Source organism: Camarhynchus parvulus, chromosome 24, assembly GCF_901933205.1.
Source record: "Camarhynchus parvulus chromosome 24, STF_HiC, whole genome shotgun sequence".
NCBI classification, from domain to species: domain Eukaryota; kingdom Metazoa; phylum Chordata; class Aves; order Passeriformes; family Thraupidae; genus Camarhynchus; species Camarhynchus parvulus.
This window is the reverse complement of record NC_044594.1, coordinates 3,687,940-3,710,512: the sequence shown is the minus strand read 5'-3', so window position 1 is coordinate 3,710,512 and position 22,573 is coordinate 3,687,940. Positions and strand designations below refer to the sequence as shown.

General features: G+C 44.9%; 1 protein-coding gene across 1 annotated transcript; it reads right to left on the bottom strand.

The window, feature by feature from the left end:
* Window positions 1–604: 604 nt before the first annotated feature.
* On the bottom strand, window positions 605–22,128 carry ATP12A (ATPase H+/K+ transporting non-gastric alpha2 subunit). Its single transcript, XM_030964790.1, has 23 exons — window positions 22,121–22,128; window positions 20,085–20,268; window positions 18,672–18,731; window positions 17,583–17,786; window positions 16,915–17,028; window positions 16,248–16,382; window positions 15,603–15,720; window positions 14,813–15,081; window positions 13,538–13,736; window positions 12,999–13,108; window positions 12,127–12,261; window positions 11,681–11,873; window positions 11,296–11,471; window positions 10,130–10,266; window positions 9,341–9,491; window positions 7,294–7,462; window positions 6,493–6,647; window positions 5,453–5,576; window positions 4,724–4,869; window positions 3,740–3,873; window positions 1,792–1,893; window positions 1,161–1,252; window positions 605–633 (listed from the first exon to the last, which is right to left on the bottom strand). Exons 1-23 carry the CDS (start codon window positions 22,126–22,128, stop codon window positions 605–607), a joined length of 3,144 nt encoding a protein of 1,047 aa, XP_030820650.1.
* Window positions 22,129–22,573: the final 445 nt, after the last annotated feature.

Here is a 22,573-nt window from a genome sequence, read left to right as displayed (position 1 = left end):
TGGTTTGATTTTCAAGACACCTTTATCAGAATGGGTCAAGTGTTTGGTCTGTTAATGGGGTAAAAAAGCAGGGCTGCACTTCTTTCCTCTGTGACCCCATTCCACTCAGATTCTCTCAGTCTTTATTTAAAAAAAAATAAATAAGACAGAGAACAGTTTTCTGGAAAAAAAAATGTTTTATTATCAAATTATTCCTATACAGCACAATTACCCATGGCAAGGTAAAACAGATCTAGGTGTGCACTCACTTGGAATTCAGTTCTACCAGCACAAAAATCAACAAACTCCTTCAGTGCAAATTAATGCCTTGGACTGTGGGGAATTCCTGTCTTTGGACTGTTTTCCTCTCAGAGTTCTCTCCAACTCCATCTTTGAACGAGGGAAAATCGTAGTAGTTACAAAAATAGGTAGCATTTCAATTTCTAGGCTTTACAGTACAGTGGGAGGTAATTTCTCAGCCTCTAAAGTCCTTTTTTCTTCATTAAATCCATGAAATCTCTGCACCCCAGCACGGGGTGGATCCACGCTCGATATTGCACAGACAGGACTTGAAAGCAGCAGAGGCTGGGCCAGGTGGGGAAGGAGCTCTCCTGTGTCAGACTCTTCAGTAATACATGTTCTTGTCCCACCAACCTGCAGGAGAAGGGGAGGGATAATATTAAAAATAATATTTTTAAATTATTTAAAATTATATTTTAAATAATTATAATTATATAACTATATATAATTATTTAGTTTATATATAGATATATATATATAAATTATATAATTATATTTATCATATATAATATGATATATAAGATACAAAATATAATGTCATATATATATTATATATAATATATAAATATATATAAATTATATAATTATATGTATCATATAATATAATATATAAGATATAAAATATAATGTCATATTATATACATTTTATATTATATGTAATTATATATAATTATATATAATTACATAATTGTATATATTATATAATATTAAAAGTAATAATAAAAATGGTTATTTTTCCTCAAAAAGGAAAAGCGATCATTGGAGAAAAATTGTTCATTTTTCAGCAGTCACCTGCAAGTGGCAGCTGAGGTGGGGGTGGGAGTGAAAGACACATGAAATGGAAATATTCAATTAAAATTCAATTAGAAGAGTGCACTCACTTCCTGGGTGCCTCCTGATGAGCAGCTTCCGGATTTCATCGTAGACCCAAATCAGGATGGCAAAAGGCACAGCCACAAACCAGTACTGGAACCTGGGAGTGGGGAAAAAGATCTCACTCAGAAACTCCTGAGAACAGCTCAGCTCCAGTTCTGGGGTCTCTGTGCTCTTCAATGTCACTAAAACAAATCTGCCCCCTTGGGCCTCTTTCCTTTCTCCTAATTAACCTCTCAAATTGATGATGTGCATGTAAAGCCTCCCAGTCTTAAGTGGATCCTGGATTAATTAATTCCAGGTCCTATTTAGAAGGAAATCTTGCCTGGTGTTATCACAGCAATAAATCACCTGGCTGATCTATTTAAAATAAAAGTTAAATGCTGGCTGTGCTCATCAAAACCTTGGAAGAAGATGCTGGAAGAAATATTTAAATGTTGGTTTTGCACAGGTGGCTTTTTGGATCCTCAGAAGGAAATCCAGTAGGAGAATGTGGAAATTATGGCAATAATGGCCTTTTTGACCAAGAAATAGTGATGAATAGAATGAATTTTTAAAAATATTTCTCCTGCAGTGGTGCAGGATTCTGTTCTGTGCCCACAGGGATGGCAGGGGAAGCTCAGTGGCACCAGAGCTCACCTGAGTGGAGTGAAGTTCAGGGCTGTAACATGTCCAAGGCCATAGGTGAGAATCAAAGCAATTCCTATCTGGGAAAATATCCCCACCCAGATGACTTTATTCCTGCAGGAAAAACAGAGAGGAAGAGTTAACCCCCTGTGAGAGAGTTAAACCAACCCCAGAGTTAAACCCCTGTGAGAGAATTGAGTTAATCCAGAGTTAACCCACTGTGAGAGAGTTGAGTTAATCCAGAGTTAACCCACTGTGAGAGAGTTGAGTTAAACCCCTGTGAGAGGGTTTAATTAACCCCAGAGTTAACCCTCTGTGAGAGAGTTAACTCCAGAGTAAAACCCTCTTTGAGAGAGTTAAATTAACTCCAGAGTTAACCCCTGTGAGAGAGTTAAATAAACCCCAGTTAACCCTCTGTGAGAGTTAAATAAACCCCAGAGTTAGCCCCCTGTGAAAGAGTTAAATTGACCCCAGAGTTAACCCTCTGTGAGAGGGTTAAATAAACCCCAGAGTTAAAGCTCTGTGACAGAGTTAAACTAACCCCAGAGTTAAACTAACCCCAGAGTTAAACCCCTGTGAGAGAGTTGAATTAATCCCAGAGTTAAACCCCTGTTTAACTCTGGGGTTAGTTGTGACATTAACCCACTGTGAGAGGGTTAAACTAACCCCAGAGTTAACCCCCTGCAACAGAGTTGAGTTAAACCCCTGTGAGAGGATTGAATTAACCCCAGAGTTTTAAACCCCTATGAGAGAGTTAACCCCAGACTTAAACCCCTGTGACAGAGCTGAGTTAACCCTCTTTGAGAGAGTTAAATTAACTTCAGAGTTAACCCCTGTGAGAGAGTTAAACAAACCCCAGTTAACCCTCTGTGAGAGTTAAATTAACCCCAGAGTTAAACCCCTGTGAGAGAGTTGAGTTAAACCCCTGTGAAAGGGTTAAACTAACCCCAGAGTTAACCCCCTGTGTGCCAGCAGGATCCTTCTGGATCCCTGCAATCCGTGCTCCAGCTGAGCTCTGCAGGCACAGGGCTGGGCTGGGCACCTCTGCCCTGTACCCCAAGTGCTCCTGCCTGTCCTGGCAGCACTCCCAGCCCAAATCCAGCTGTGGGAGACACCCAGCAGCACTTCCTCAAAGCTCCTGCTGCTCTGGGAACGTGCTCAGGGTGACTCAGGTGTTAATGCAAGGAGGAAGCACACACATAGGTGTAGGCCCAGTAGCTGCAGATAAAGGATGGAAAATAAATTGCTCTGCTATCAGAAAGCCCGGGAGGCAATGCCAGCTCTGCTGCTGGCCTCTGGCCCAGCTGATACTTGGAATTCTCCTGGGACTGGAGGTTTGCAGAGGGCGGCCAGCACTGTCTGGGGGAGTTTGGCCAGCTGGTATCTCCCTCACCAGAGCCTCAAGTTATCTCAGGGAAGTCCAGACTTGCTATCTCTTGATAAGGAGTTCAGAAAGTAATCTGGAAGAGAAACTCCTTTTTTTTTTCTCTAGTAAACATTTTAATGAATGGAAAGTTGGTTTTAAGCTGGTGCATTTTCAGAATAACCAGCACAATGTCTTTAAAGAAAATCCCTACCCTGAAGCAGAAAAGAGGCTGAGGGGAGGTGTAATAAAATATTTGCCTGAGATTTGTGATTGTTTAAGGCCAGCCTTAATCTTTGTGCAAAGACTGAAAGTGAGAGGGCCAAATCACTGAGCTCACCTGCCTTGAAGGGAGCGGGAGGCTAACTTGAACTGCAGGTTTAGATTAGATAGGAGAAAAAGCCTTCCCTCAGAGGGAAATTCTTCCCAGGTGAGGCCCTGGCACAGGTGCCCAGGGAAGCTGTGGCTGCCCCTGGATCCCTGGCAGTGCCCAAGGCCAGGCTGGAGCAGCCTGGGATGGTGGAAGGTGGGATGAGATGAGCTTTAAGGTCTCTTCCAACCCAAACCATCGTGGGACTGTGCATCTACAAAACTCACCTGAAGAGGCCCTGGCGGAAAATGGAATTTCTGCGAGTTTTCCTGATGATCAGATCAGCCACCTGCTGGATGGTGATGCTGACAAAGAAGGCTGTGTAGCCAGTCCACTGCAGGTACATGCGCTGGTAGTGGGTCTGCAGAGCCAAAGAAACACCAAAACCCTGTTAATTCACAGCCTCCCACCTCCCCCAGGCTGCTGCAAACCCCCATGGGAGGCTCCATGGTGTGAATGCAGGGATCCTCCAGATTTAAATGCTCAGATTTGGGCCCAGCTTTATTCCAGGACTGAGTCACGAGGCTGCAGCACGAGCTGGGGGTGAGGGGAGTTTGTGTGGATTTATCAAAGCCTCCTGTGCCTTGTGATTCTGCAGGGAGAGGGAGAGGGGGAGGCTGCAGAGGACTGGGCAGAGGTGCTGGGAGAGGATGATGAGGGTTAATTTTGGGGGGTGTAAACAACCAGACCAGAGAGGAAGGTGCAAGGGGCTGTGAGAGGATGGTGAGGATTGATTTTGGGGGGTTTAACCATCCAGACATGAGAGGAAGGTGCATCTGCAGAGGCTGTGAAATGATGATGAGGATTGATTTTGAGGGATGGTGAGGATTGATTTTGAGGGGTTTAAACACCCAGACCAGAGAGGAAGGTGCACCTGCAGAGGCTGTGAGTGAGAAGGTGGCAAATTGTCGAAGAATGAATGAAAGAGCAGAGGCTGAATGAAGGAGCTGTGTGGCAGGGAGCCTTAAAGAGTCTCTCCTGCGGGAACGTGAGAGGAAAACTAATTCTATTTCCATTAAACCTCATTTGCATTCCCTATCCCTTTATTTTGGGGGAATTTTTAAAGCCAGCAGGTGGGCAGGGAATTTTCAGGGCGGAATTTTCTGTGTGGATTCCTAATAATTAATTCCTATTAATAATTAATTCCTAATAATTAATTCCTATTAATTCGTTCCTATTAATTGTAAAGGGAATTTTCAGGGCTGCTTTACCCATTGCTGCCCGTAGGAATCCTCAAAGTCGTTGATGGCGTTGCTCTCCCAGTTCACCCTCACTCCCAGCAGCGTGGAGGGCAGGAACCCTTGCTCAGCATAGACCGTGAAATAGGTGACGAAGGCCCCCACCGACTGCATGATTCCTGCAGAAACAAAGGGGCAGGAATGAGGAAAAACCGAAATTAAGGAGCACTGGGGGGGATGTGCTGGATGCATGAAACATGCTGAAGCTAGTTTTGGTGCTGTGAATTTCTTGCCCTCTGTAGATAAAACCTCATTTTATTGCTGAATAATGAGCAACAGGAGGGGGGTTGGGTTTGCAGAGGAAGAGGTTGAGTTTCAGCTCCTAAATTTGTCCTAATTTTATATTTTTTAAAATGAATCCACTTGAGTCTTGCTTTGTTGACACCAGAGAGAGTTTGGGAGGCCAATCAACCAATCTGCAGCTAGGAGTAAATTTATATTTTTTAAAATTAATCAGCTTGAGTCTTGATTTGATGACACAAGAGAGAGAGTTTGGGAGGCCAACCCACCGATCTGCAGGTAGGAGTAAATTTATATTTTTTAAAATTAATCAGCTTGATCTTGCTTTGTTGATGCAAGAGAGAGATTTTGGGAGGCCAACCCACCAATCTACAGGTAGGAGTAAATTTATATTTTTTTTAAATGAATCAGCTTGATCTTGCTTTGCTGACACAAGAGAGAGAGTTTGGGAGGCCAACCCACCGATCTGCAGGTAGGAGTACACAGCCAGCTGCTGGTTCACCAGCCGGTCCCTCCTCTTGTTCCGGGGTCTCCTGTTCATGATGTCACTCTCAGCTTTCTCATAAGCCAGTGCCACCGAGGGGATCTGCAAGAGAAACAAACCCTCAGGGGCTGGGGGGCAGCATTTGCCTCATTCTCAGGGGTTTAGCAGCAATTTGTAGTTCCCAAGTGGTTCTGCTGAATGTTGGCAGAACAGAGAGGAGGATCTGCGTGGATTCCTAATAATTAATTAATTCCTATTAATTCATTCCTATTCATTGTAAAGGGTTTGGGGAAAATCTGAAACATGCATGGATCTGGTGATCAATACAAAAGGCTAGAGGAGGTTAACAATAATTTAACAATAATTTAAAATTAAAGGGTCTTCCAGGTCCCTTGGGCTGGGCTGGATGGAATGTGAGGTGTAACTGCAGAAATCCCTCTGATCTCTTGATTAAAACACAATATATTATATATTATATATTATATATTATATATTATATATTATATATTATATATTATATATTATATATTATATATTATAGTATATGTATATATTATATGTAATATATTATGTATTATATATTATATGTCATATATTATATATTATATAATATATACTATATATTATATTATATTATATTATATTATATTATATTATATTATATTATATTATATTATATTATATTATATTATATTATATTATATTATATTATATTATATTATATTATATTATATTTATTATATTTATTATATTATATTTATTATATTATATTGTTTTTATACATAATTGTTCACTGCTGATTTTAGCCTGGATCAGCTGTCTTTGCTTTCTGCTGCCCCCCTGCAGGTTGTTGTTGTTTTCTACTCTTCTTTCTCTCTACCTGGCTGCTTTTAATCCCTTTTTTCTCTGCCTTTCTCATCTGTAGGGTAAATCCCCCGTTCAGGATGTGCCTCCACCCCCAGCCCCTGTCCCTGGCAGGACATTCCAGCAGGAAATTACTTTGGCGCTCCCAACTCACAATGTCCGTGCCCAGGTCGATGAAGAGGATGGTGATGGTGCCAATGGGCATTGGGATGCTGGCAATGATGTAGATGAGGAAGGGGCAGAGCTCAGCAATGTTCTTGGTCAGGGTGTAGGCAATGGTTTTCTTCAGGTTGTCAAAGATCAGGCGGCCTGGGGGAACACAAAATTTTCTGTCAAAGGGAATTTTTATCAGCAAAAAAACCCTTTCAATTTAACTAAATGAGGTGGAAACATTTACTGCTTACTTCTACTTCCCTCATGTGTTTCCTCATCCATTTTGTAATTTGGTTTTGTTGGGGTTTTTTTTAAGCTCCCCTCCCTTAGAGGCTTCTGAAAAGTCAAGTGTAATAAAACATTTCTTTTGATGAGGCAGTTTGAGAGGAAAAGCCACGTTCCCCAGAATGCTGTGGTTGTGATGGAAACCACAAGCTCTTTACAGTGAAAGAAGAGTGGGATGAGCGCTCCTGTCTTAGGTGGAGCACAGTGGAGGTGATGTGTGAGAAAATAATAGAGGGAAAAGGTGGAGAAAATAATTTCTATCTTTGTGAGGCTTCAGACTGCATTGGAACAGGTCAGGAAGTGCTTTTATCTGAAGTTTGATCAGGGACAGCAAATCTTTATTATGTGTGAGGAGGAAGATTATTTCCTTATTCTCTGGTTGTCATGTGTACACATGGAATTAATTCCCAGCTTTCCCAAATAGCAAATCCAGAATTCCAGAAAGAGAAGAGAGGAAGATCAGGAGGCCCTGCCAGCTGTTTCCAGCTCAAAAAGTGGGAAACAACATTATCTTTACCTTCCTCCACTCCTGTGACAATGGAAGCAAAGTTATCATCCAGCAGGACCATATCAGCTGCATTTTTGGCTGCATCAGAGCCAGCAATCCCCATAGCAATCCCAATATCTGCTTTTTTTAGGGCAGGGGAGTCATTGACTCCATCTCCAGTCACGGCAACCACAGCTCCCTGGAACACACAAAAGCATCCAGATGTGGGTTTGGGAGGAGAAGGTGGATCCTGCCAGCATCAATCCTTAAATTTCTGACAGGAAAATGCTGATAGGAAATTCTGATTCCTCTCTGTACCCGCATCAAACACAGCCAGGGGTCAGGAGGGTAGTGGGCAGGATTGGGAGAGCAAGTTCAGAGTTTTGTGTGGTTCCCTTTGCAGTAGACACCTGGAAAATTCGGGGATGTGATTCACTGCTTCCTAAAGAGTGGACAAGTCAATTAGATGCATTTCAAATGCAATTAATCTGATAGTTGGGTATAAAGAGGATTTAAGATTTGGATGTCTGCTCTATGTGCATGGTCCATCCCTGTGTGAGCAGAGCCAGGCTCACCTCTGACATCTGGGGGAGTTTTGATTAACACAAAATGTCCTGTTTTTTTTTTTTTAATGAAGTGCTACAGAAGCAGCCAGGCTTCATCTGATTCATAAATTATGTAACTGTTGAGTTAGAGCCCATCCTCATCCTATCCCAACAGCTTCTGGCCATCCTCAGTCTGTGCTGGAATTTCTCCACTAATCCAAAAGACGGAAAACTCTGATTATCCAACTCAGCTTCTTTGCTATCTTCCTGAACATCTCCTGCAGCTCCAGGCTCTGCTCTGGCTGATGCAGAACTTTCTGGCTTGGTTCAAGGCAGGGTGTTCAGAGTGGGGACAAAGCCAGGCAAACTGATTAATAAAATGCTGAATTTCCTGTCCCTGGGGGGATTGAGCAGAGTGTCACTACCTATAAATAATGCCATGTACAGAAAGGCTTATAAGCTCTAAGTGCTAAACATAGCTGCAGTGTGGCTGGGGGAGGGTGTTCCTTTTCATCCCTAAAGAGCCAAATCTGCCAGGAGTGTGGGAGTCTGAGCAGTGCAGAACACGTTTACCCACCGTGTGCCTAAGAGACCATTCAAAAAATGAAAACCACATCAAATTGAAAAGTTTTATCTCTTTTTTTTTTACTCTCTGGAGAGCCCTCCAGGCTTAAACCCAAAGAGCTGATAAAATGCTGATTGGGAAGCTCAGTGCTGGCACGACTGCAAAAATAAAATAATATCTTATGCCACATCTTCTTCTCTACAAAGTCCAGGCACAGCACTAGTGTGGCTTTAATTCACAAAATCTACTTGGAAGATGTCATTTTTGAGTGGAGAGTCTTTTGATGTCAATTTTCATCTTTTACAGAGCTCTGTAATTTTTTTTTTTTTCCTCCTGTGCTGGCTGCACTCCAGGCTGCTTTACATAATATTGCCCATGGATGGGACAAACTGTCTTTAAATCCTGCTGCCTGATTTACAGCCCTGGGAAGTAACACAGATAAGACCTGGTGGTACATAAATCACGCTCTGGCATTCTGTGGGGTTCATACCTCAGAATCACAAATAGTCTAGGCTGGAAAAGAGCTGTGAGGTCACCTGTTCACCCAGCACTGCCACTAACCAGTTCCACTCCCAAACATTCCTGTGGGCAGCAGGACATGGCTCTGAGCGGCCACAAGAGATAAGAGGAGAGGATGTGGCAGCAGCGTTGCTTTTATCCGGGTTTGAAGAATTCCCGAGGGAATTCTCCTTCCCAGCCAGGGCACAGGAGGCTTTTTGTGCTTCTCAGAGTGCCAGGGACAATCCATGCTCTGGCTACAGCTCCAAACCCAGGGAAAGCTCATTTTGTCACCAGGAGCTGTGTCTGCAGCAGGAATTTGAGCGGCTTGGATTGAGTCCAGGCAGCGTCCATAATCTGTTAGATAATGTTCTGGCACGGGGAAAAGACTATAAACAGAGCTCAGGGAGCACTGGGAATTGGCTCCCAGCCTCCAAACCCTGCTATGTGTGTGTGACCTTTGCCATACCTGCCTCTGACAGCCCTCCACGATGATCAGCTTCTGCTGGGGCGAGGTGCGCGCGAAGACGATCTCGGCGTGCTCGCGCAGGATCGCGTCCAGCTGCTCCGAGCTCATGTCCTTCAGCTCCATCCCGTTCACCACGGCTGCCGTGGCTTCCCTGCAAGAGCCACAGGCAGGGCAGGGTGGGTTTTCAGATTAGAAGGGTGGAAATAGTGCGCTTGTGAGAGGGGCGTGCAGCTGGATGGTGGGAAAGCAGCAAATTGAGTTAATTGCAGAGGCATTTGTTGGTAATCAGCAGGAGTTGAGTGAAAGGCACTGCAGCAATCCAGAGTGGATCAGTCACTTCTGGATATAGAGGGGTCTCATTGAAGCTTCAGAAAATGCATTTTAAAGAGGCCTCTCACTGGGAGGAGCAGAGGAAGACATCACTTCTGCAAAGAGCTTTTATCCTTCCCTTGTGATGCTATTTTTGCCCCATTGAAGGGGTGAAGGAGGAATTTGGGCTGATGGTCCAAACTGGGTCGTGTGATGCTGAATTTTGCTCTGTGTGTGTGTGTTTAGTCAAACAGGCAATGACAGTGACTTCCACATGATGTGCAAAGAATAATTCACCAGATTTTCTTCTCAGGCAGCAGAGATGAAAACCACCAAGTGGACACGTTTAGGTGGAGATGACTCAAGAGTGGGAATGTGTCATAAAAAAAGCAGAAAGCAGCGGGGACATAGAATAAAAGCACCGTGGAGGGAGCAGGGAAATGAAGCCCTGGGTGCTGCCCAGGCTCTGCTGGCTCTCACCTCCTGTTGACCTGCTCCACAGGGATGTTGAGGCGCTTGGCAATGTCCTCCACGGTCTCGCTGGTGGCTGAAATGATGCCCACGCTCTTGGCGATGGCCTTGGCCGTGATGGGATGGTCGCCAGTGACCATAATGACCTGAGCAAGGGACAAGTGAGTGCCAAATAGCCAAAGGTGGAGGGAGATAAGGGGGAGTGTCAGGTTTTGAGGAGCTGGAAGCACTTTGGGATCAGAGCAGCGCTGTGTACACAGCAGAGGGAGATTAGGGGCGGTAATTGCCCAGCTCTGTATCAACATCTGGGCTCTGCCTCTCTTCCTGAGGCTGCTTCATCAGGGCTCTGGAGGAAGAACTCGTCACAGGCGGCCAGATTAGAATAATGCAGAATAAAGGAGCCCTTATATAAGGATCTATATTAGGTATGTTCAGTGGGGAGGATTTGTTAGGATATTGCATCTTAAAATGGATCCTTGTGACTGAGGTGTCCTGACAGATAAGGCACAGCCTTTTCTTGCTTTTCTCAAAGAAAAATTGCCAGATCTGTCTTCAGGCTACAGAAAATTTCATCAGGGTTGGGGTTTGGGATTCATCTCATCTGAGATCTGTAATTCCAAATAAGATTTTCCTTGATTTAGATAGATTTCGCTTCTGCTTAGGGCTGAAAGTTTACTTGTGGGTCTCCAGGGAGTGAAATTAGGGGAATTACTGCTTCAGGTTCCACTTGAATAGTGTTAAGATTGGTGATTCCTCTGGGTAAATGTTCAAAGCAGTGTCCTGATGCCTTCTCTAGAACTGTTTCTATCAATCACCTTATTCTGTTTCCAAGCAAGTAATTCCAGCTGGTGTGGGTTCTGCATTCTAGAAATGGATCTGATGGGAGAGCATCTGAGCTTTTGCAAATTTGTGTTTCCAGGTTTGGGGGTTTTGTGCAGTTCCTATAGTCTGATTCCCACTTAAATGAAAATGTTTTGTCTCTCAGGACTTTCTAAATTTAAATTATACAATGGTCTTAACTAAGGTTAAGCTTTTTGGTAGATGTTGCTAGAAAGATAATTAGTGATGATGTGGCAGAAGATCTTAAATTTGAAATACTTTAAATAATACCTAAAATAATCATAAGGAGTCTTTCTGTAGTGAACCCACTGTGTTTTTCTCTGTAAATTCCTCACCTTGATGCCGGCACTGCGGCACTTGGAGACAGCGTCGGGCACCGTGGAACGAGGTGGGTCAATCATGGACAGGAGCCCCACAAAGCACAGGTTGGACGTTGGGAAGTTCATGGAATCTGTGTCAAACTGGAAGGTCTCTGGAAACTCGTTCTCAGGCAGGTACAAGTGGCAGAAACCTGAAAGGATATTTAGGTTGGTGTGATGGGCGGGAAAATGTGGGAGAAAGAGGAGAGGCTTTGCTCTTGCCCATGGAACTCCGGCATTTAACCATTTTCCCAGGCATGCTGGATGTGCCAAGACACATCCATTTAAACCCCATTTCACATGTTTTACAGCTGGATTTTACCCCATTTTCATGTTTTACCCCGTTTTCCCAGGCACTCACCCAGCACTCTCTCGCCCATGCCCCCCAGCTCCATGTAGGCTGTCTGGAAAGCTTCTGCCTTCTCGCTGTCCAGAGGCTCTTCCTTGCCATTGATCATGATGGTGCTGCACCTCTCCAAAATCCTCTCTGGGGCCCCTTTCATCACCAGCAGGAAGCGTTTGTCCTGGGGGTCATCGGTCTCGTGGATGGAGAGCTGTGCCACAAACAGGAGAGGGGTTGGAAGAGCTCAAATTGTCCTCATTTCCTTCTAGTTTTCAATGGGATTAATGTTCTTTTCCATGAGGAAATCATGAATCCCATAAAGTGGAATGAACTGTATTTATTACAACTTGAATTTCCTCTGGTGTTGAATTACCCCATTAAGGCTTCCAGGTCACCCATTGCTGCATCAGGCCCAGTCATAGAAACAATCTGGTACAATTTCCAAAAAAAAAAAAGAAACACACCTGGAATTTGTTGGTAGAGTTGAAAGGGATTTCAGCCACTTTCCTGTTCTGCGCTCTAATGCTCATCACGTCCCCCAGAATGACCTCAGAGAATTTCAGCAGAGCTGTCTCCGAGGCATCTCCAACCACAACCCTCTGTGGGCACAAAGGAAGAAAACATTTTACTTTTACATTTCCACAATTCCACGGCATGCTGCACACTTCAGCACGGAATCTCCAAGGAAGATCTCCAATCTTCACTTCAACAAGGAATCTCTATTTTTATGTTCAAGTTATCCTGGAAAAAATATTAAAATAGAATTTGGGGGTGTCTGCTTTGCTCTTGGAGTTAGAACTGAGCCACAGCAAACTGTAAAGCGGATTTGGGGTCACACTCAGGGCACTGCCGGTGAGCTGAGGCACAAACCCAAATTAATTTGAGGATGGCATTGGTGAGTAAACAGCAGGTTTGTCCTGGTAGCCCAGTCAGTAGAATTTACTACCTTCAAGCAGTCGTGTGGAAAGACATCAATTAAGGCATGTTTACCTTTGCTATAATAAATTAACAGTGCAGTAATTACTGCTCCTGCTACTTGTCTTGCCTTTTTCCTGGCAGGCACAGTTGGGTTTGGACAATGCACAGGGGTTCTTGGGGCTGTCCTGTGCAGGGCCAGGAGCTGGGATTGTGGATCTCCTCCAATTCAGGATAATCTACATTTCTATGCTCTTGGCTCTGTGTTTTTTTTATCCTCTGTTAAATTTTTTATGTGAGTGTACAGCAGTTAAACCACTGTCAACAGGAACTTTCTAGTAAAATGGAGATTGTTAAAACCAAACAGAGAAAATTGTTTTTTCAGAGGAAGGGAAATAAACTGGTGTGAAGTCAGCAGTACCTTCATGATGGGGAGATTTTCCTGTCCTGGCCGGAACTCTGCCCGGTTGCAGAGGGTGACAATTTTTGATAACGCTGTCCATGAGGGGGAACTTTGATCAAAGGGCTGGGCTGAGAGAAGCAAAACACACATTGCATCTTTTAGCACGTTGCATGACACAAGTAAAATCTTAACAGTGAAAAAACAGAACTGACTTATTGGCAGAAAAAAATTATTCTTTTGACAGCTTCTTTTACGGAAAAAAAAAATTGATATAAATTTTCCCTCCAGCAGTGCTGGCAAAGGGGCTTGGATGATATTTGTTTGCTTAATTCCCTACTAAATGTACTCTTGGCAAAGGGTTCTGGAGTAGAACCTCCTTCAGGTTTATCTCCTGTGAGTGGAATTCCATATTAATTCTTTTTTTTTCACATCTCACACAGCTAAGGAGGAATTTCCACATGTAGAAGGAAGAAATGTCTGATTTAGCCACCAAAAATGAGCATCCTGGGATGGATCCAAATATCTGCCCCTTCCCACACCCCCATTTTCCCATTTACTTGTTTGATCTTCACTGGTGTCAGCTGAGTAGATCTGGTTGTCAAACCAGAGGTGGGCAACAGTCATCCTGTTCTGGGTGAGGGTGCCTGTCTTGTCGGAGCAGATGATGGAGGTGGAGCCCAGGGTTTCCACGGCCTCCAGGTTCTTCACCAAGCAGTTCTTCTTGGCCATGCGCTTGGCCGTGAGGGACAGGCTCACCTGGCAGGAAGGAACGGGTCCAGCTGTCACCAAGCTGTGGCTACACACAGGTGTAACGAGATTGCATTCTCCTGGTAGATCTTTTGTGGGGTTTGTAAGAGAATATTTTAAATTTTTCATTCTTGTGGGCTGCAGTGCATTTTTTTTCCTTCCTTTTTAAATTTAGAATCTGAAATTTGGTTGTAACTAACACAGGTAGATTTGCTGCTGAGAAGGAACCTACTGCCTGCTGATAGAAATAATAATGTCCTATCAGAGGATGTTTGAGGTGGAAGAACCTGAAAAGGGCAGGGAGCTGCTGGTCACCAGCTCCATGGATCCTGCAATGATTCCCTTCATTGTTTGCTGCTGGGGTTCTTTGGTGTCGCAGACATCTTTTATGAAAAATCCTTTCCTTAGGATTTTTCCTCCTGAGAAGCTGAGAGGCCTCAGGAACAAAATGTAAGCAATGGTTATCTGCTGCTGTGGAATGCAACAGGTGCATCTGTAATTGGTCTCATGTGGTTGTTTCTAATTAATGGCCAATCACAGCCCAGCTGGCTTGGACAGAGAGTCCAAGCCACAAACCTTTGTTATCATTCTTTCCTATTCTATTCTTAGCTAGCCTTCTGATGAAATCCTTTCTTCTATTCTTTTAGTATAGTTTTAATGTAATATATATTATAAAATAATGAATCAAGCCTTCTGAAACATGGAGCCAGATCTTCATCTCTTCCCTCATCCTCAGACCCCGGCGAACACCGTCACACTTTGGAACCAGCAGTGTGTGCTGCTCCTCAGGCAGGGAGGGATTTTAGTGCTGGACAACTGGTAATAAGTGGAGTTTTCATGTGACTTTCAGGGTACAATGTCCCCACTTCCAAGTGGGAGCGGGTGGTGGGGAAATGAGTCACATCATTGTACTCAGCAGCCATCGAGGCAGAGCAGCACTTGAACTTAAACCCCAGCTGGGTTTGAGATGAATGACTCAGTTACGCCAGAATTACCAAATGAAGGGTTTATCCTTGGAATAAGAACCCCCATCCCTCTCCAAACCCAACCCAGCCCAGCGCTGGAGAACCCTGGCACAGACTCACCGTCACCGTGGCCAGCAGCCCCTCGGGCACGTTCGCCACGATGATGCCGATGAGGAAGATGATGGAGTCCAGGATCTTGTAGCGCATGGAAACGGAGATGATGAAGAAGAGGACCCCGATGGAGATGGCCACCCCTGCCACCAGGTACACGAAGTGCTCGATCTCGATGGCGATGGGCGTCTTCTCGTTGCCCACGCCCGAGGCGAGGGAGGCGATGCGGCCAATGATGGTGCGGTCCCCGGTGTTGATGACAATGCCGGTGGCAGTGCCTGCAGGGACAAAAAACTGTCACCTCCAGGGCACCCAAACACTCTGAGGAAGCTGCAGCCTGACATTCCAACAGGTATTGATGGAAAAACTGCGAGGAAACCGCCATCAGTCCAAATCCATTGATTGGTGCAGCCATAACCACGCTGCGTGTTGGATCAAATGCCAAGTGTAACCACCCCCAAGGTCACACTTTAATCCGCTCAGGTCAAAATTCATGTGGGCAATTAAACCTCTCTGATGTTCCTCAAAGCAGAATTGCTCAAATGAGCTAATAGGACTAAGCAGTGCCTGTGCAGGAGCCTTTTTGGGGCCCTGCTCTCTGTACGCTGATATATACTAAAAATTAGGAACATTCAGTTCCCCTGAAGTTGCTGAATAGAGGTGAAAGATTAACTAGGAAAAAAAATATAAAAGGATGCAAAGACGTGCACACAGGATGATAAACCTGGCTGGAGCCAGTGGAGAAACATATAAAGAGGATAAAATGGGATTTCCATACCAAGTTTCAGGATCAGCTCACCTTCCACACAGGTGGTGGAGTAGAAGGCAATGTTCCTGGTCTCCAGGGGGTTCTCGTGGGTGAAGTCACAGGAGCGGGACTGCGGCTCTGACTCCCCTGTGAGTGAAGAATTGTCCACCTTTAATGAAACGGAGACATGCCCAGATTAAAGTCAGCAGTACACAGAGGTGTCCAGCCCGGGAGGTGAGGTCACAGCTTCCTTCATCCATAATCAGTGACATCAACGCCTCTCAGTGCCTCTTCTCTGAGCTGCTGCTGTCCCTGACAGAGCCCATTTCTGTGGGAATTCAGGTCAGCCAATGCTGTGTGTCTGTCAGTGGGACTTTCAGCAGCAGCCTGAGAAAACACCACAGTTTTGAGGCTCTGCCTCCAGTGGAAACTCTCAGTTTTGTATTGGTGCATCTGCCCTGTCCTGGCAAAGAGCAGAACCAGAATACGGCATGGACTCCTTGGATGTTCAGGGAGGGAGGTGTCAGTCCCAGAGGAGCTCAGCATCACATTCAGGCTTCTGCTCTCTGACTTCATTAATTATGTCCAGTTACAGCTCTAATGATCCACATTGGCTATGGAGAAATCCTTCCCATGTAATAAATCACTCCAAACTCTGTTTTCCCTCTTTCCTTTGCTCTTCCAAGCCCTGTTTACCTTGCAACCCTGAGTGAAGATGAGGCGAATGTCTGCAGGGATCCTGTCCCCACCCTTGATCTCCACAATGTCCCCAACCACCAGCTGGTCTGCTGGCAGCTCCTTCTTCTCGGCATCCCTGAGGACAAGAGCTTGCTGGAAGACAGAAATGGGACAAAAATGGGACAAAAATTAGCTTTGTGCCACCCTCTACACTGAGATCCTCCCCTCTGTTCTGGGAAAGAGCCAGAGCAGGGTGATGGAGAGGAAATGTGAGAATATTTGACATCCAGCTGGACTGCTCAACCTGGAATTTGGGGGATTTGAGATGGGCAGTGGCCTCGGAGATGGGGAAATGCCTTCCAGGGATGTGCTCACACGCCATCAGGGCTGTGGGTAAAAGCAGTGGGCTGCAAAATGTGAAACCCAGCACACTGCACCCTTTTGCAGGTTTGAACTGGGCACTGAGATCTCTAACCTTGTGCTGGATGGAGAACAAGGATGTGCATCCCACAATCCACAGATCCATGAAAGCAACCACCGTGTGCTTTTTAGCAATGGTTTGTGATTCAGGACGTTTATCTGGGTCATTTACCAAGAGATAAATTCAAGTTGAGCTTGCTGGGCTTCCCTCAGGCTTTATGGGGATGAATTTTGGCCTCAGTTGAAAGGCATTGGTGGTTCTTACCTGTGGGATCATCTTGCTGAAGCTGGCCATGATGTTTGTGCTTTTGGCTTCTTGATAATAGGCAAAGATGCCAGTGAGGATGACAACCAGGGCCAGGACTACTCCGAGGTAGAGCTGATCAATAAAAGATATCATTTGGTTAATTTAAAACAAATTTGCATAATTCCTCTGTTAGAATGAATCAGTTCCGTGTTGCTTTAAAATGAGGATTTGGCCAGGTTAAAAGACAGGTTAAGAAAAGAACTTCCAGGTGCTGGCCTGCAAATGATCAATTAAAGCTTTTTTTGTGTGCTTTAATAATCTAAAACCCTTCTCTAAACTGACACAATCATGAAAAAATTAGTGTAAAAAATTTAAAAAAATAGCAGAGTATAACTCGAAGGGGAATTAGTCAGAGACGCTTTATTCTCTGAGTGAAGTCAGAGTCTAAAGTCTTCAGACATTTTTACTGCTCTCAGAATTCTCAAGAATTGTGATCATGCCCAGTGGCCATCAAACCTTTGCCCAGGCACTCTTTAGGCGAGTGGTGTGGTGATGTTTGAGCTTTTATGAGAAGTGTTTGGCAGCGGGAGAGTCCGGTGAGAACAAGAGGCCTCCTTGTAGTTACTGAGTAACTGTGGAGTATTCAAATCACCCAGCGCTGGCGGGGTGGGCGCTCATCCACTCACGTTGTCAAAGGCTGAATCCACGCCCTGAGCCAGCTGGATGCCGAAGGAGATCCAGGAGAAGCCAGCCCCGATCCACAGGAGGATGGAGAAGCCCCCGATCATCTGCTTGAGGAACTTCACGATTTCGGGGGTGGCTTTGGGAGGAGTGAGCGCGTTGGGGCCGTCCCGAGCCAAAATCTCTGCTGCTCTTGCACTTGAGAGACCCTGCAGAAGGAGGTGACATGTTCACAGTGAAATCACAAACAGATTTTTACCCCAGCTCAGAGCAAAATGTCTGTGCCGCTGTTTTTTCACACATTTACAATAAAATCACAAAGAGATTTTTAGCCCAGCTCAGAGCAAAATGCCCGTGCTGCTGTTTCTTTCAAGGCTGTTTGTGTCACAAACCAGCTGCAACTCTGATTTCCAAACCTCCTGATTTCAGAGTGGCTGCTATTAATTATCTGCTCTGGAGAAACAGCTATTTCTTATTTCTTCTGGAGCACTGGATTTGGGGCCACATCCTTCAGGAGGTTTCCATTCTGTTGGTTTTCAATCCAATATACCTGGACTAAGTGTTTGGAAAGCCAGGGGAAAACTGACATTCTTTTGCTGCTGTTTTTGCATTTCCACAAGGTGTTTGCAGCTCAGGAGGTTCTTGAAATTCTTGTCTGGGCTCTGGCCACGTTCAGTGCTTTGATATTCAAATGCCATGTGTCAAAGGGACTCAGGTGTAGTTTCTCAAATTTGGATTTTCCTTCAAAATCAGCTGAATCCGTGCAGTCTTTGACTATAAACTGTCACAATGAGAAGTGAATTGTGGTGAAATCAAAAGATCAGATAACAGCTTTAGAAAAGATGAAGTCCTGGCGCAAAACCCTGAGGTCTCATTTTTGATTTCAAAGCAGTAGCTCAGCTTTCTTCAGCCTCGAGAGAAACTCCACTTCAAATCCAGGGCAGTGCTCGTTGGCTTGATGGTTTAGGTTTTACTGGGAGCATCAATGCAGGCACCCACACACATCTAATAATGAAATTCCTGCTCCTGGGAGCTCTGGGGAGGCCAGAGGCACCTGACTGAGGCAGCTCCTTAAGGAAGCCCTGTGCACTTACTTTGTCAATGCTGGTACCATACTTCATCTCCAGCTCCGAGGTGCTGAGCCTGTGGTCATCCTGCATCCCAAGAGAGACAGAAAAGGACAGTGAGCAGAGCATCAGACTGCTGGGATTTTTTATTCCCAAACTGCCTGGATCTGGGAACATGGATGAAGTTGCTTGTATGACACCCCATTTTCATTAATTAGACAAATCTGCACATTGATAAGCAAAATATCTTCCACTGGAAGACGAGAATTTTTTTCCTTTTGATTTGCAGAGTGCTTTTGTAAATAGCTCCCTCCTCCAGCAAATCTGTCACAAGAACGGGGTGGTGTGTTCATGTTTCTGCTGCTTGCCACGAGGGGCTGTGCTTCTTTTGGATAAATCATTTCAGCCTGCACGCTGCAGGGCTCACAGCGTGTGTGACAGCAACCTCTGCCCTCGATTGCCAGGGTAGGGAATGTGAATTATCCTCCTCAGTCTGGTGGAAAGAGACAACAGGTTCTAAGCACAGGTAAAAAAGGGTGTGGGAGAGGGAAATCTCAAAGCTCTTGTCCTTGGCCTGCAGTGACACCTCTGTGGTATCATTGGCCTAATTATATCTTGTGCTGAACTGGGATTTAGAAGCCAAGAATTTGAGAGATCTCCCAATTGTTTTCTCAGAGTGATTCATGGGTACTTGGGTGAGTCAATTCTCCTGTCTGTGCTTTGGTTTCTCTTTAGAAACACGGGAGTGGAGTTACAGCCCCGGTGGCAAAGACAGCACAGACAGAAATATTTACCTGCTGCTGGGCAGATCTTGGAAACCTGCTGGGTGAATGGGTGAGAGAATCATGGATTCAATTCCTTATTTTGGTGTTCTTTGAGCTTTTAAATGCCATCCAGCCTGTAAATGGCCTCTCCTCTGAGCTGCTCTCACAGCGATCCCAAAAAGAGGTCAGCATAATTACCCTCATGCTCCAGATTGGGAAACTGGAATGTGTGGAGAGGAAGCAACATTTCCAAGAGCAGCCAGCAGGTCAGTGGAGAGCCAGGAGGAAAACACATATTTCTTGAAGGCCAGAGCAGCTGGTTTGGGTAAAAACCCCCTGTGTTTAAAGCCGAGACCTGCTCTCAGCTCTGGAACCTCTGGAGCACAATGGTTCTGCCTCTCCTCTGACTCCTGGCTGGCTGTGCAAGTTGTCAGGAAATGCTGACGGCAGGGATTCCATCTGGGGAATAGCTCCTTTTTGGGCAGATAATGTTCTGTACCATTGGTGGCTTAATTATACCAGATTCATCCTCTCATTTTAGTATTAATCTTGCGCAGGGTTTTTCTGGCACACTCCGGGAGGGTGAGGAAGAAAATCCTTCCCTGTGCCAGGATTTTCAGTGCAGGACACTCCCTGGATTTCATGGAATGTGTAATGGAAGCTCAGCAACACTCACCAGGTCCAGTTCTTTCTTAAGCTCTTCTGCCTTCTTTTTCTTCTTGTTGCCTTTTTGGTCTTTGTGCTTCTCCTCCTCATCTTCAATCTCTGTTTTATGCAGATCTTTTGTCCCATAGATCTCCACTGAGTAAACATCAGACCTTTTCTGTAAAAGACCACAAAAAAGTCCAAATTTTGCAGATCTACTTTTTTAGACAACTTACAAATTTCTACTGTCACATTCTCCTGGCTACTTAAAGTGTTTTTTCCTGTCTTACCCAGAGATCCATCTAGTTTGTGTTACTGTGATTGTGATCAGGGCTTTATCAGGTGCAAATTACAGGGGTTGCTTTAGGAATGTACAACACTTCCTGCAGCTTATGATCTAAAACAAGTGTAGGAAAATACTGCTCAGTACCTCAGCAATGAAAATTAATTATTCATTTATCAGCTCCAAGAAGAGATTAATTGAAAAACAAAATATTCCTGAAAGGAAAGGGGAGGGGAAGATTATCCGTTGAGGACCTTCTTGTTCCTGGAACTTTTCAGATCCATAACTTCAAGATTCAAATTTTAATTACAATTAACACAAATACATATTTGCACTGAATCAAAGTGAGGAATGGAGGCAAACCCCCGGCTGAATGCCAAGGAGGAGCTGCTCTGTTTCTGCCCACTCAGAGCTCAGACCTGGCAGGGATTTAGCCAACAATTCACTTCTTTTTGGCAGTGGAATATTGGGCACAGGGAGCTGTTGACCCAGGGAGGCTGCTGCACCTCAGGGAATGTTTTGCTTTCAGTGATAACTCAGGAGTTGTGCTGTTTCCAAACCCTGGGTTAACTCTGCAGTGTGCAGGGCAAACTTCCCTCCCGTGCCGCTGATTAATGATAACGTTCCAGCTCCAAATTATCCTGGAAATGACACGCCAGGCCTTGGGAGAGCCATTGGGTGACCCCATTCCAGAGGTTTCCTTATGGATTAAACCCCAGAAGTTCAGGAGAGCCCTCCTGAATGTTCCGTGGTGGGACAAAGGGGCTCTGCCAGTGCTTGGCTTCCTGAGAGATCTCACAGCAATGAAGGAAGAGCTCTCCATAACATAAAGAAAGCTCAAATAACGGAAACAACAAGAAAACCAATAATAATTGGGATATCTTATTATCTAACACTGTTCTGAACTCAAATCTGTCATCTTATCCTCAGCTGTCCTGTAACCAAAGGAGTGTTTAAATCTTGACATGGTCTCTTGATGAAGGGGAAAGCAAAGAGCTGCTGAGCAGTTTGAGCACTTTGAAGACTGAAATGCTATTCCTAAACACTTGATTTTGCTTGGGGATGCACATCCCAGAGACAGGGCATGCCTGTTATAAGTTATGAATTTTTTCCTGCCATGCTGAAGATTCATGATCTGTTTTATCTATTGGGATTTTTCTCTTCACCTTCCTCCTCCTCCTCCTCTCTTTAACTCTCCACCCCAAAAAATCTGTTCAGCTTTCCAAATCCCTATAGAACACAGAAACCAGGAAAGGCAGCAGCTCTCTGCTGGGAAAACTTAGCAAGTGGAAGAGAAAAATAAAGAAAATTGATGAAGTTAGTAAAATCTATTGCTCACTTGTAAGCATGACCTATGTTAACCTTCCACCCACAGAGTTTCATAAAATCTCAGATTTTGGCTCAGATTTTTAGCTCAGCTAGTCCAAGAATTCTTCCCAAGAATGCAAACTGCTAATGCCCAAGAGTGTCTGGTATTATTTCAATTTTTCACTTAGCCTGCACTTATAGTATGGATTCACAAAATAAAGCTTAAGAAGAAGCACAAGGGGCAGTTCCTTGGGCATTGTACCCACCTTGACCATCTTGGTGAGTTTATTCCTTTCCTGATGGAGGGAAGCAGCCAAGCCAAAGCCTCTGGATCGAAAGCCAAAAATCTCTGGATGAAAAGCCCAAGCCCAGCTGGGGACTGTGGTGGCTCAGAGCAGTCCTGGAGTGCAGAATCTCCCCGAGGTGGTGGGTCCCTGTCCTGTTCCAGCAGGTGTTAGCTGGAATGCTGCTCCCACCTCGGCATCCTTCAGGCAGGACCAGCTCCCTGTCCCAAGGCTGTGGAGAAAGAGCTCTGCTTGCTGCAGCTTTATAAATCAGCATCTTGGGCTGCCACTCCACCCCTCCCCTTCCAGGTCCAGCCCATCTTCTGTTTCACCTGGAGTAGGTGGAAAAATACCACAGTAATGGGCATGTGGGTTTCAGGTCAGATAGGTTCTAATTATTCCTTTGTAGTGTTTGCTCACAAGTAGGGAACAGGTGTATTATTCATCTTGCTGGAAGCAAGGAGTTTCCTCCAGAGACTTTCCAGCTCCAGGCTCCCCTGGGATCCTGGGCTGAGGGAGGGCTCTGCACATTCTGTCTCACCTGCCCAGGTGATGTTCTCTTTGCCTGAGGCCCCTCCAAGCTGAATCCCTGCCTTATTTGCAGGGATTTAGTGGAGTGAAGCTTCAGAGCTTGGACTTCACTCT

What these genes read in the sequence shown, in the direction of transcription:
- ATP12A (XM_030964790.1), bottom strand. An exon ending in CATGGGCGAGAGAGTGCTGG is followed by an intron (nt 11,472 to 11,680) that starts GTGAGTGCCTGG and finishes ATATCCTTTCAG; the next exon opens with GTTTCTGCCACTTGTACCTG. An exon ending in GTACTCCTACCTGCAGATCG is followed by an intron (nt 4,870 to 5,452) that starts GTGGGTTGGCCT and finishes TTGTTTCTGCAG; the next exon opens with GAATCATGCAGTCGGTGGGG.